The sequence below is a fragment of the Larus michahellis genome, chromosome 1 (genome assembly GCF_964199755.1).
Source record: "Larus michahellis chromosome 1, bLarMic1.1, whole genome shotgun sequence".
Classification (NCBI taxonomy): domain Eukaryota; kingdom Metazoa; phylum Chordata; class Aves; order Charadriiformes; family Laridae; genus Larus; species Larus michahellis.
The window spans coordinates 54598005-54610766 of NC_133896.1; the positions used below are offsets into that span (position 1 = coordinate 54598005).

Sequence of the window (12762 nt, forward strand, 5' to 3'; positions counted from 1 at the left end):
TTTTGGAGTCCTCAGCACCAAAAACCTGGGCAGTGTTGCTCTAAGGGGGTGTGAAAACAAACCAATTGGTTGTATTTAGTACAACCTTAATTTTTTTGTCACAGCAAGTGCCATGGGTTGAATACTAAAACTGCTTTATTAAAATGTAAAGGCTACTAAAGAAGGGCTTGATTTTTAAATTTTTGTTTCAGTATCCCAAGCTGCAACTTAGTCTTTAGAAAGATGGTATCTTTTGGTATGAAGCCTGATATCTCGGGTTTCAGCAGTGCAATTTCTAATAAATCAACTACAGAGAAGATGCAAAGTCTTCCAACCCTATAAAGACAATGTACTTTTTGGTGATGCTAAAGCTGGACGTGCCAAATCCCTGTCTCTCTTGCTGTAAGTTATAAAAATTAAAGTTCACTCATGCTTTTATTCTTCCTTTTCTCTTTCCGTCTCTGAACTACAGATGGAGGCCAAAGTAAAGGGGACACTAAGTTACAGCGGAAAAACCAGTGACTTCTGGACAAGCAAGGGAGCTGAAGCAGTTCTGGTTGGCTGACAGAATCTGCCCAGTTGGGAAAGTGCTTATTGTCACAGGGCTGCTGTTTCTGTCGATGTTTACATATTCTGATCCCAAGCACTGTGGTGAGAGGAAGAAGAAAAAGAAAACAATACTTGATCAAAGAGAGAAGGAAAAGGAGGACTGGTCCTCCTGGTCATAGTTTGATCTTGCCTAAAGAAACAAGCTTTTTTTATCTGCTCTGATTGGCTTTTAAAAGAAATTGATCGTCAAACCCACAGCAGCACAAACATTTAATTTCTGTGTGATGTCCAATGAAGAGTTGAAAGTGTGAGACAAGCTAGAATAGGTTTCTCCATCCACTGTGTAAGGTGGAATCATCCACTTCATTAGTGCCCAAAGTGCCCAGTATAAGATTCTGTGTAGGTCCTGAGTGTACTTTATGGTTGTGGACCAAAGCTTATGTTAGAGTAGAGGTGGTGCTGGGATACTTTGTTATAATTAAACCCTTACACAAATGAGTTCCTGATACGGGCATTTTCCAGCTTTACAAGGCTGTTTGGCTTTAGGGAGCCTACAGATGTATGCAGTCTCATTAGAGAGTTGTCTTCAAAAACAGATCTCCTAGTATATTGAGATGTGAGACACAGACTACTGGGAAATCCCTTGCTCCTTGTTTGTTTTCTTTTTAATATAAAGATTCTTACTTAATGGAGGAAGGGGATGGAAATTTTTCCATTTACATGAAAAGGAAACCCACGTTTTATTGGTCAGACTAGCATTTCTTCCCACATTTTTTTTTTAAAGGCACACTGTTTTTTCAGTCCTCCCATTTGTTAAACTTTCTTTTCCTTTGCCTCGTGCTTATCTGCTACTGAAATTAAATAATATTCTATTCATGTCACTTATAAAACATGACCAGTTCTTTACTCATTCTAGATCTTCCTCATCTTTCATCCAACTCTTCCCAAAAGCCATGCATTACACTGATTTGCTAGTTAGAGAAAGCTGATTGTGACCTATTCCAGTGCCAGGTTAATACTGCTTCAGGCATTAGCCAAAGAGGAGTCGTTCAAAAGCGACCAGAGGTGCCTTCTCTTCTGGGGGCTGAATGGGTTGTCTCCAGCACTTCCAGACCCTGCTGGCCTGCGGAGTTCCTGACCTGAACTGTTCCTTACATGGTAGCACAAGACTGCAAAGCTGGCTTTTTTTTTTTTTTTTTGGATAGCAATACATCGACTGGTTCATTTGTAAGCTTAGGAAGTATCCAGCACATGTTGCACTTTCAACACTAGGACAGAACTTTGCTGTTGAGTCCCTTGCGTTGTCAGATAAAAGGTGAGAATGGCAGAAACTGAAATAAGTCGAGGGGAAAGGAGCAAATAAAATAGTATGATGCCCTTCTCCTTCAACCCTGAAACATTCCTTTCATCAGAGATGCTGAAATTCCTAGTAGCTAGCCTTTCCAGTAGTCCGATTTGAGATTGAACTAGTGACTACTGGTTATCTCGCATCTTCCAGAGAGACTTTGACCCATGGTTAATGAATCTTCAGTGGTTTTTGCTAGATTAACTTATAGCTTTCAGGTTTCTTTTACATGTGATTTATTTTTCTTAGACCAGACAACAATTTCTTTTCTATTTAGAGCTCATTTTAATTTTATATAAATATATATACGTGAATTAAAATAATATATATTGTGTATTTAGTATAAAAATGTTGGGTTGAGCTCAGCAATAAATGTTTTTGCACAACACTTCTGTGAAAGACAGATTGAATTAAAATAGGATGCATTAGTTTGTTAATTTCACTCCACAGCATCTGCCAATTAAATGCTTTTTAGCTAGTGCTAATGTTTTGTATGTGGTGTGTTGTTTAGATAAGCTTGCATCTCCATCAAGGTTATTTAGAGTTGAAATATACAGCTACGTAGACTCTGGCATTTTTAATACTGTGCAGATTCGGACAAAATACCATAAACTATTTAGAATGCAAGCTTTATCTGATTTTTTTTTCCTTCTTTTCTCCAGGAAGGGTTGAAGGAAGACAACTCCTGTTTTTTGAGGCCTAACAGTTCTGGCAGGATGCTAATTCTCTGAACTGTGTCAAACCTAATACTTTTTAACAATGCGTGTAGCTAAGGGGAGTTGCAGCAGTGAGCCATCAGGCAGCAATATATTTAAAAGACCCTGTCCTAAGAGAGTTCTACCTCTTCTGTGTTTTCCTCATCGAGGCATCTCATTCAAATTGCCATCTTTTGTCTTCATACTTAACGAAATTTTAGATTGGGAGACTTGGAGCCCTTTGTAACTACAGCACAAATTTCCTTTCAAAATTCCTCTCTTCTTGGAAGTATACTTAATCTTCAGTTGAGGAGTATCCTCTCTAAATCTTAAGGAGGGTAGGAGTAGTCCTTTCTGTGTGGCCTATTGAGCTTCTCAGTCTTGGGGAACCAAGTAAACTAATACTTAACTGTGGAAATAGGTAGTAGGATGTTGAGAATAAAGATGACCATACATTGTTTGTGAAGCCAGTTCAGACAGCCCCCAGAGGGTAACTGTTTTCAGTCACTACGCTCCTGAGCGTCTTTGAAATCAGCAATGTGGCAAGGAAGGGGTCAGCATTCCCTGTTCTCTATTCCCCCTGGTTAAACCTAGCAAGGCCAAATCAAAGGAAATAATAGGGTGGCTCCCAGAGACCTTTGCAGGTAGCATAAACAGGATGGGGAAGTGAAAGATTCCTGCAACATCCAAATGCAAAATTAGGTTAATGTTTTACTATTTTCTGCACAGCAGCTCTTCTAAAGACATTTGTCCCCTGAGTTTTTACTACTTTTTAAGGGCCTTTGTTAATAAATAAACTGTAGTTGTACATATAAATAACCCTCAGTATTCACAAGCAATAAGAAAGCCAAGTAGAGCTGTCTGTTCCAGGCAGCAGGGCTGAACTTGGTTTGGGGACTGTATATGAGCTAACATGTCAAGCTCACTGAAAGCCCCAAACAAATGCAAGCAATAATTTCAAACACAGGTTTTAGATATTAAAACCGTCTGGGTAATATTTTTCTGCTACATGATCCAAAGTCCCAAAAGTTGCGGTAGCTATTTTAAATCCTTTCAAGACACTTGCAAAGAAAGAAGGCAGGCTAGATGAAAAACGGGCTGCAAAGTTTCCCGATACCTTGGATTATAACTGCAATGTTCTCCCACTCCAAGACGTAAATGGCCTAAATCACTTTGTCCAGCCTTCTCTGTTGATTTGAGATACCTGACTAATACTGGTCAACTGAGTCACAAGTGTGGATGCTGTGGGTTTCACATCTGTTTTCTGCTAATCAGAAGTAACTTTTAATTACCGGGGTTCTGCTTCTTGTTCGAATCCGATCAAAGTTGTCTGATGCACAGATTTGGGGGTGGGACAGGTGCCAAGAGCCTGTTCCTCCCAGTCCCATCACCTGACCCTTCCTCCACACTCCTTCTCCACTTGGTGCAAGACCCTTGAGGACATGAAAACAGAGAAATCCTGCAACTCTCCCAGGCTGCCATCAGTTGTGTGAACCATTAACCCTCTGGGAGTCATCTTGGACTCCAACTAACTTTATCACATTTGCTGCTACATTCGTAAAATGAACTTTTGGCTGTATTTATTAGCAAATTTTAATCTAGTTTACAGTTTGTTTGGTTTTCTTTTGAGTAGTTTTTGCCCACAGGTAGAAGTGTTGGGGTGTTTGGGTTGGTTGCTTTGGTTTTTTCGTGGGTTTTTTTTTTTTTTTTTGGAATGAATTGGTGAAGGCATAGTGGTCCCTCTTCTGCTTTTGTTTTGGATTTTTTTTTGAAGATGGCATTGCAGGGAAAACGTGCAGACAAGCCAAGCTGTGTAACACTTCCTCCCACACCTAACTTTCATCATTTGCTGAACTGGGGGGGGGAATCATTAAAGGGACACTTGCTTTGCGTTTGGGTTTGTTTTTTTTTTTTTTTTCTCCATAAAATGAACCAGAAAGTGAAAGCAGTAGGTAAATGACTGATTAATTAACACTTTATGCAATTTTAATTTTATAGAAATTAAAAAAAGGTTGGTAGATTTTGATTGGTCCTAGCTCTGGTGAAGTGGCTGTTACCCTCCATGACTTACTTGATTCAGGCCTTTGTCCTTTGTTTAAGTGCCTTTTTTTTAATTTTATTTCCCTATCCTCTTTAAACTGTTCTCAGAGATCCTGAAGTGCTGGAAGGCATTTTGGAGGAAAATCTTAAGCTTGCCAAGATGGCTTTATGCTGTTATACTATTTTTTTTTCCCTTTTGTAAAGAAAAAAAACCATGTATAATGTGTGTAACTTCATAGCTGCTGTACCATGGCATTGGTTCTGTGTGCTTGTGCGTGCTTTCTCTCACACTCACCCAGGTTTGCACACACACATACAGCAATATTCCTGAGAAACCTGTTCATCCTCCTACATTCTGCTGGCTCTGTTTAAACACTTAAAGGTGAATGCCTGTGCAAAGATGTCAGTACAATAAAAGAGTGTGTGCGTGAGTGTGCGTAAATGTGCATGAGAGAAAGGAAGTGGCTAATGGGAATGAAACTCCTTGCATTTTTCTCTGAAGGTTTTAAATTTGGATCTTAATTAGGTCATGAGTAAAACATTACGGGCCCTGTCTGGCAACCTTATTAAATACTGGACTATTTCACACAGTTACTGAGTCTGAGGCAAAGACGTGTGGCTGCCAAACCAACTCCAAGGAGGTGTGGGGGGAAAGAAGGTTAAAATAGCAGCTTGCAACAAGTTTGAGTTGAGATGAATTGCAAGGAATCTTGTGTATGGCTAGTCACCTCTGCCTGACACCAGTTATTGCAAGGATTCTCAAGATTTACCATAGTTGTCACTTTCTACCATGCATCATGTGTAAGAAGGAATTTGGTAAAACCTGCAAGAGTGCAGCTGCTAACTGAAGTTAAACCTGGCTATGCTTCACATGCTGCCTCAATCACTCTCCATGAAGTACTTTTCTAGTTGTTTGTTTTTTCTCAATTTATTGAGATTTCGTTAATGGGTTGTTCTCTTAATATAATGAACAGTAAGTTCATGTGTTGTTAGTTGCAAGTGAACCCTCATAATAGTGTCTGTGCTTGTTTCCTTGTTCTCTGACAAAATTAGCAATCTGCAATAGATCATCTAGTGATTTGAACAATTCTGTGCTGAGGATGTATCTAACTTATTATAAACATGCATAACTGAAATTAGCAATTCACTTGTTGACCCAGGTGCTAAACTTAAGGTAACATACGTACACATCACCAGACTGTGGTAACTCTGTGATGTGCTGCCCCTGGGGAAGATCTAATTTTGAGTTGCAATATGAAAATGAAGCGTGGACTTTCCAGAATGGAAATGGAATGAAGAGTCCTTTGTAGGTGGAGAACCCATTGAGAGAGCAGAAAATAAGATATCAAATACAACATGTTCCTGTGGCAAAGAATAACTGCTATTCCAGTTCTTGGCTTGTCCTCACATGTTTGAGTGAACCTGTTTATGTAAATTAGGCCATAGACGGATTTCTTTTACCAATCTAATGGTGCCAGTCAAAGGTAGGGCTATTGCTGGTAGCTCAGCCAGTTGGAGCAGTAGTGAGGGTGCTGCTGAATCTGCCTTTGGTGTATCAGTGGAGTTTGCCATGTCCACCTGTGGCAGTAAACTGAGCTGACCTGGCTCTTCTGATGCTGTTTAATTCATTTGGAGCACATGTGTTCTTTATCCTAGGCTGATCTGTGAGATGGGGAATCTACAGCTGGTGATGATGGTTGACTGTTGGAGCCTTTTTCAACAAATGCAGCTGTTGTGAAAATCTGTTCTGTCTCCTGCTTGAGAAATCCCTGCCAAAATAAGCAGCCAGAAGTATGCTTACTGGGCCACTGGAAAGATAACTGTTGTGTAGGAGAATGCTTTGTTTGTGGAAACTTCTGATGTGGCTTCATCATCCTTTTTCTATGACCCAGTGATCCCTTGCTGCTGTAATAGCCTTTTGGGGCCATAGAAAGCCCTGCTGCTGCTATGAGTTAACGCTGAGAGATCAGCATGGCCTGGAACTGGCCCAAAACTGGGGAAGTACAAAGATTCCCTACAGCTGTTTTTGCACACTCATAAATAAAACTGTGCTAATCTTGTCAGTAGTCAAGGATACAGGTCTGTATTTTGTAGACATTTTTGACAGCTATAATTTTACAGAGCAACTCTAGAAAAAAAAATACATGTTTTGTATCTAGAAGTGAATTTCAGTCTCTTTCCCTTGCCGTCATCTCCTGCTTAAATAATAACCATTAACTAGTAAGTTTTTCTTTATGGTGAAGTAATGGAAAGCAAGCAGTGTACACTATGTTTGACTCCTATTGTGCTCAATACTAAGGGGTTTTGCGTTGGCTTTTTTCCCCCCAACAGTGTGTGCAGGTGTATTTTATCAACAGATCATTGTTTGTTACTGTCTAGTACCAAGAGAGAAAGGGAGGGAGAGAATCAACCAAAACCAGTCAGGAGATACCACCATCGTAGGCCAAACCAGGTAGCTGCTGAGGCAGCCAGAGCTTCTTTGAGACTACCACATTTCACCAGAGGAGTGGGGAGTGAGGGAAGAAACTTTCTTGTGTTCTCAGCTTTTTCCAGATAAGGCCTTAGTTTGATTAGTAGTCACTAATATCAACTATGCAGATAAGTATTTATGTGTTTCAGTGTTACATGCATTCCTTCCCCCAGCTACCCCTCTAAACACATGTTGAAGTTTTACCCAAAGAAAATGGAATATTTTTTGAATGTCTGTACTGCAGAAGTCTTTTTTGCTAACGTGTGAAGAAAGAAAGTTGTATTTTAAAAAAGAAACTTTCACTGGTGCAACACCTAGTGTCAAGTGTCATGAAGTTGCTTCCAGAGGGAAGCTAAAATCGCCTCTTGTGACAGGTTTTAGTCTGAGAGTTTTTTAGAATATTCAGCTCTCAAAATTGGTTTAAGAAGACGCAGTGATATTTTTCAAATGTACAGATTGCATTTGGGGAGAAACTAATGAGACATCCCAGGCTTCCTTCCAGTATCAGAAGTGAATTCAATTTCTCACTTAAATGAAGTTGCTTCTAAACAAGGGGAGTTATCGGCTACACAGTAGCTGGATCTTTAAATAAAAGCTAAATCGCGATCCCCAGGTATTTCTCGCTGATCTTTTAGTCGTCTTGTATGTAACTACAAATAACAATTTAGCTCAGAGGTGAGAACTGTAGTGTGTGTTTTATTGCCGGTGATTCCATCATGTAGCAGTTAGTACCATGTTCTTGCATAGTTCTCAAGATACATACTGGAAATAGATGGAGAAATTTTATTTTTGGACTACTGTTAAAAAAAAAAATTACAAAATGAACTACTATTACCCAGAAGTCTACTGAGCAACGTTATATTTTAGCAGTTGAACTAGTACCCTTGTTATGTGATTTGTCTTTTGTCTTTTACTGAGCGTTAGAAGCATTTCATGAGTAATCCTTAAAATGTTGGCATTCTCTAGCTTAACGTCAGGTGCTTGTAATAAAGGGGCATCTGTGATTATAACTTCTGATGATACAAAAGCATTGTGTTCAGAATATTTCATTGGGGAAAAAACCCAACAGGTGCGGGTGCAAGTCCCTTTAGTTTTGCCTAATCAAGAGGCTCAGTCAAGAATGGAGCATCCAAATACCTGCCTGCACAGCTGATGGTAGTGGGGATCATCCCCTCAACAGAGGTTTGGCCTCAGTATCCTTTGTTTGGTGTCACTTTTAGCGTATATATATTTTAGCAAGTTTGGATATAGCCAGCTTAACTATACCCGACTTGCTGTCATCCCCGAGACAATGAAAAGCCGAGAAAGAGATGGACAAAGTGTTTTCCTGCCTTTCACTAGGTAGCTCAGAACAAACAGCTGGTGAAGTGTTTTGTTATAAACGAATGTTAAATCACAGCTAGAGTTCTTTGCATTCCTTGGCTTCAGACAAAGGAATGCGCAGTTACTATGAGATGGCAAACCTGTTTGAGTTGGTGATTCCTGTGATGCTTTACTCAGTCCAGCATAAATTTGTACAAGTTCACCTTCCTCCTTGTAATACTCGCATATTTTGGATCATAGGGCTTAGTGATGGAGAGAGGATCCTAACAGACTCCAGAGAAACTCCCCTGTGAAATCTCCCCTCTTGTGACAACAAGCCTGAACAAACAAATGCAGCTACATTTGGATGGTTAGCACCACTTTCATTTGGATTTTTAGGGAGATGTGTTCCAATAACTTCAAGGGATACTGTGTTTTAAATGTGTGATTTCTTTCCTCTCTCCTTATAAAACTGGACCTGAACACAAGTTTTGAGTTGTTGGGTTTTGTTTTGTTTTTTTTTTTTTTTTGTAATAATCTCAGGACCTGAAAGATTGTAGCATTTAGTGTGTCTTAAAAATGATGTACTGTACCAGCCATGGATTTTGTAAATACACCTGTCTCCCTTTTTTTGTATTTTAATTTTTTAAAAGTGTGTAAGGCTCTTTGCCAGAGGAACTGGTGCCTGCTTAATTTCCATCCTGAACTGAAGCAGGAAAAGGAAGAAGCTGCTGCCACAAAAGCCCGCATCAGTTCCAGATGTGTATATTGTTCTGGTTGGTTTAATGGCTGTTAGTCTTTTGTTAGCTGGGAAGCCGGTTTGTTCCCCTGCACATTCCCAGTTGTGGCCAGCAGAGCCCTATCAGGGAGACTAATTTTAACTCTCTTCTGTGTGACTACTTGATGTTTTCACTCCTTCCAGATACTCAGGTTTGCCATCCCTGAGAAGTGTGTTGTTTTCAGAGGTCAGGACTATTGGCCCTCTGCAAGAATAGCTGGAGAAGCATTTCTCATTTTATCAGTGCTTTGGTCCAAACACAGTAATGGGCTTTGTAGCCTGCAAACCTTGCAGCATACACTGCCTCCACCTGTTCCTAGAGGGACTCGCCCTTTTATTTTCTGCTTTTCTGAAAGGAGTGCAAAGATTTATTTTTTTTTATTATTTTTTTTGGCGGCAGACTTTGCTCCGGGATCTCCCCTTGCCGGCAGCCCCGTTCTGCAGTAGGAGCCTTACTCCATTCGGCCTAGCTGTTCCCTGTCCCTCACTGAGACAGGCTCTTTTCATCAGTGTACTTTTTTTTTTTTTTAAATGTGTCATGTGTCTGTGCTGTATTAAATAAAGAGGAATGTACATATTAGCCCTGTCTCTGTGATTTCTCACAAAAATAAAAGATGTAAAAAGGCTTCACTGGAAAGGTTGTCGCTTGGGCTTTTTTTTTCTTGGGTTTTTCATGGTTTTGGGGGCGGGGGGGTGCTACCTTTCTTCAGTCAGGGCGACCAAAAAGGCAAGGGAGCAGCATTTTAAAACTTAGCAGAGGGAACTCTTTCCTCTCGGGGTCTGCAGGAGCCGCCTGCAGCGGCTCCTGGGTCCTTCCCACCCGCCCTCCGCAGGCCGCGCCGCTCCCCTCCCGCCACACACTGGCCCCTGTTCGCGCTGCCGGTGGGCGGGGCCGCAGAGCGACTTCCGGCCTGCCAGCCGCGCGCGGGAAGGCGCTGCCCAGTCAGCGGCCTTCGACACTTTCCTTAAAAGGTAGAGGGGCGGGGACAGGAGACAACTACAGGCACAGCAAAAACTCTCTCGCAGCAGCCCCAGTGGCCTAATGGATAAGGCATTGGCCTCCTAAGCCAGGGATTGTGGGTTCGAGTCCCATCTGGGGTGGGCATTTTTTTTTCACCCCCCGTGGTTGAGGCAGGAGGGCTGTCAGCCGCAGGGGCTCCGCGACGCTCGAACTGTACTGGCTTCCTCCGGCCGGGGGTTGGACGCTTGAGCTGCCGGGCTTCGTCTCCTGGGACTTCCGAGCGCCCCCGTTGGTCGTAGATCGTTTTAAGACCCGAGACTTCGGAAACGCGCCGCCATCTTCGGCCCCTCCCCGCCAACGGTCGGCGGGCGGGGAGGGGCGGAAGATGGCGGCGCTGGGCTCTCCGCTGCAGACCTTCCGCGGGCTCCTGCGTGAGCTCCGCCACGCCAGCGGCCGTCCCTATCGCGACACGCCCGCCTACCAGCACATCGTCGCGACGTTTCGCGCCCACCGGGTACGCTCCGTCTCCCCGCAACGCCCCCTACCCGTCCCCGCCGAGGCGAGACGGAGGCGACCCCGCGGCCTGGGGGTGAAGGTGAAGCCTCACGGGGGTTTGTTTCCCTCCCTGTCGGCAGGTCACCAGCCAGAAGCTGTGCCGGGCCCAGCAGGAGCTGCACTTCCAGGCCGCCACCTACCTCTGCCTGCTCCGCAGCGTGCGGGAGCACACGGCCCTCCACCGGGAGTACCACGGCAAGGGGGAGCGCTCGCCCGAGGAGGTCGCCGGCCTGGTGGGCTTCAGGTTGCCTCAGCAGCCTGGAGGGAAAGGCTGAAAGATGATTCTCGCCGCGTTACCTATTTATTCCCGATTAATAAAACACCCGAGAAATTGTTGAAACTGGATTTTCTCGATTGTGCTTTATGTGGGTTTTAGGGTTGCCGGTATGGTGTGACAGAGCTGTTAACGGCGAATCCCTCTCTGGGTTTAATCGACCATACCGGACCCACCGCTTCGCTCCGAATGCACGGTGTGACAGGCCACTGCCCCGCAATGAGAGGAAGGTGGTTCGTAGTCGAAAAACATGTCAAGGCCCTCACTGCAAAACTGTGTTCGTCTGAGGAGTTGCAAGGGTTGTTGGTTCCCCCCCTCAAAATCTATGGTAAGGGAATTTGCCTGTTTACTGTAGGGTTTTCCAGCCATGTCCTTGCCTGTGAGGAATTTTCTACTCTTCCAAGAAGGAAGGTGCTTTTTTTGGAACATCAGTGGATTCTGGGAAGCTCAGTAGCAGCACAAACCTCTTTCATCTTGGGAAGAATTTTTTTTTTTTCCATGGTGGTGAGTTAGTGGTAACAATTCAGAAACAAATGCTACTTAATCAATTATGTGTTTCTTGGTGTCTCTGAGTGGTCAGGTCTACAACTGTAGGCTTCCTGTGCTGTTTTTATACACTGCGAATCGCAGAAGAAACTTCAGCGGACTGATTACCGCTAGTTACGCCAGCTATACAGATCAGGCTGCCATTTTCTTGCTTGTCCTGTCATCTGGAACAGCAAGTCTCTTTTTATAAGAAAATAAATGCTGGCTTGAATTGTTGCTGCCCTTTTCTCAAAAAAAGGGCTGAATTATATGCAAGATAGGTAAGAAATCTGTAATAAGGATGATTTATAACGGCTAAAAATGTGAGGCTTGTTTACTTGGGGGAGGAGCTACAAGCAGGGCTAACAAAGAGTGCTTGGTTTTTTTTTTATGCTACCGGGAAAACAAAAGTATTCTATCAGAACAGCGTTGCAAGTAGAGTTACTTCATCTGAATCTATATATTCTCCTTTCCCTGTATTTACAACTCGGGGATAGTTTAATCCTCAAAGTATAGTGGATAGGCACAATAGATCCTTAAAACTGGGGAGATGTGGGCTGCTTAGGTAAGGTAAGGAGATGTGAACTACAAGTTTTAAGGTTCTGTAGACTAAAAATCCGGCTTCAAATTCTTGCAGTGTCTCACGAGTTTTAACTGTGGTGGGTTTTTTTGAAAAGAGTTGATGCCACAGGTGAGGAAGTACCAGCCTATTTGAGCTCAGTAGATGAAAGTTACGGGAAGTCACCGTACCCTGAGAATGGCTGTGATGTGTTTGTTGCTCGGAGTTATTTAATGCAGCTGCTCTATTCTGCAATTTACTTCCCAGATGGACTAAAGGTTCGGTCCATGCAAAGTCTATTGTATGTTGCTCCAGAAGAAAAATACATAGCTCACTGAAACCAGTTCTGGAAGAAAAGATGAAATTTGACCAGAAATAGAAGGAAAAAGCAATCTTTGCTCTTTAGTGTACCTTGAGCTGAAGGTTGTGCCGTGTGGGTACAAATAGCAACTAAAATGTCTCCACAGAGAAAATTTTAACCTGTATCTGTATCACTTCCAGTTACTTCCCCTCCAATCCAAAGTAATGCAATGACTAACAAAAGCAAATTTATATGTTAAAGAAAAAACAAAGCTGGTACATGTTCTGAAGGAGCTGAGGAGCGCTGGGGTAGGGAACCTTTTCCTAAGTTTGTTACAGAAAGACTCCTGTCTGAGCATTGCATCTTCTCTGCAAGTCCTTGTGAAATCCACATAATTGGGGGTAGGGTTTTTTAATGGCTTTTTATATT

General features: G+C 42.6%; 2 protein-coding genes and 1 non-coding gene across 5 annotated transcripts in view; all 3 read left to right on the forward strand.

Annotated features, from left to right (window-relative positions):
* The window catches only part of UBN2 (ubinuclein 2), a 56765-nt gene extending 46970 nt beyond the window's left edge, over positions 1-9795 (forward strand). For 2 of the 3 annotated variants that reach the window (XM_074577304.1, XM_074577319.1), the window contains exon 17: positions 452-9795. In XM_074577304.1, coding sequence (XP_074433405.1) covers positions 452-501 — 50 coding nt within the window. In that variant the 3' untranslated portion in view covers positions 502-9795. The remainder of the gene's footprint in view (positions 1-451) is intronic. The other variant, XR_012585759.1, reaches the window with a different exon arrangement.
* Positions 9796-10135: 340 nt separating this feature from the next.
* Positions 10136-11019, forward strand: FMC1 (formation of mitochondrial complex V assembly factor 1 homolog). The gene is made up of 2 exons (XM_074577434.1): positions 10136-10633; positions 10755-11019. Exons 1-2 carry the CDS (start codon positions 10505-10507, stop codon positions 10947-10949), a joined length of 324 nt encoding a protein of 107 aa, XP_074433535.1. The 5' UTR covers positions 10136-10504; the 3' UTR covers positions 10950-11019.
* On the forward strand, positions 10187-10259 carry TRNAR-CCU (transfer RNA arginine (anticodon CCU)). The gene has a single exon. It is a non-coding gene; the product is annotated as a tRNA-Arg (tRNA).
* Positions 11020-12762: the final 1743 nt, after the last annotated feature.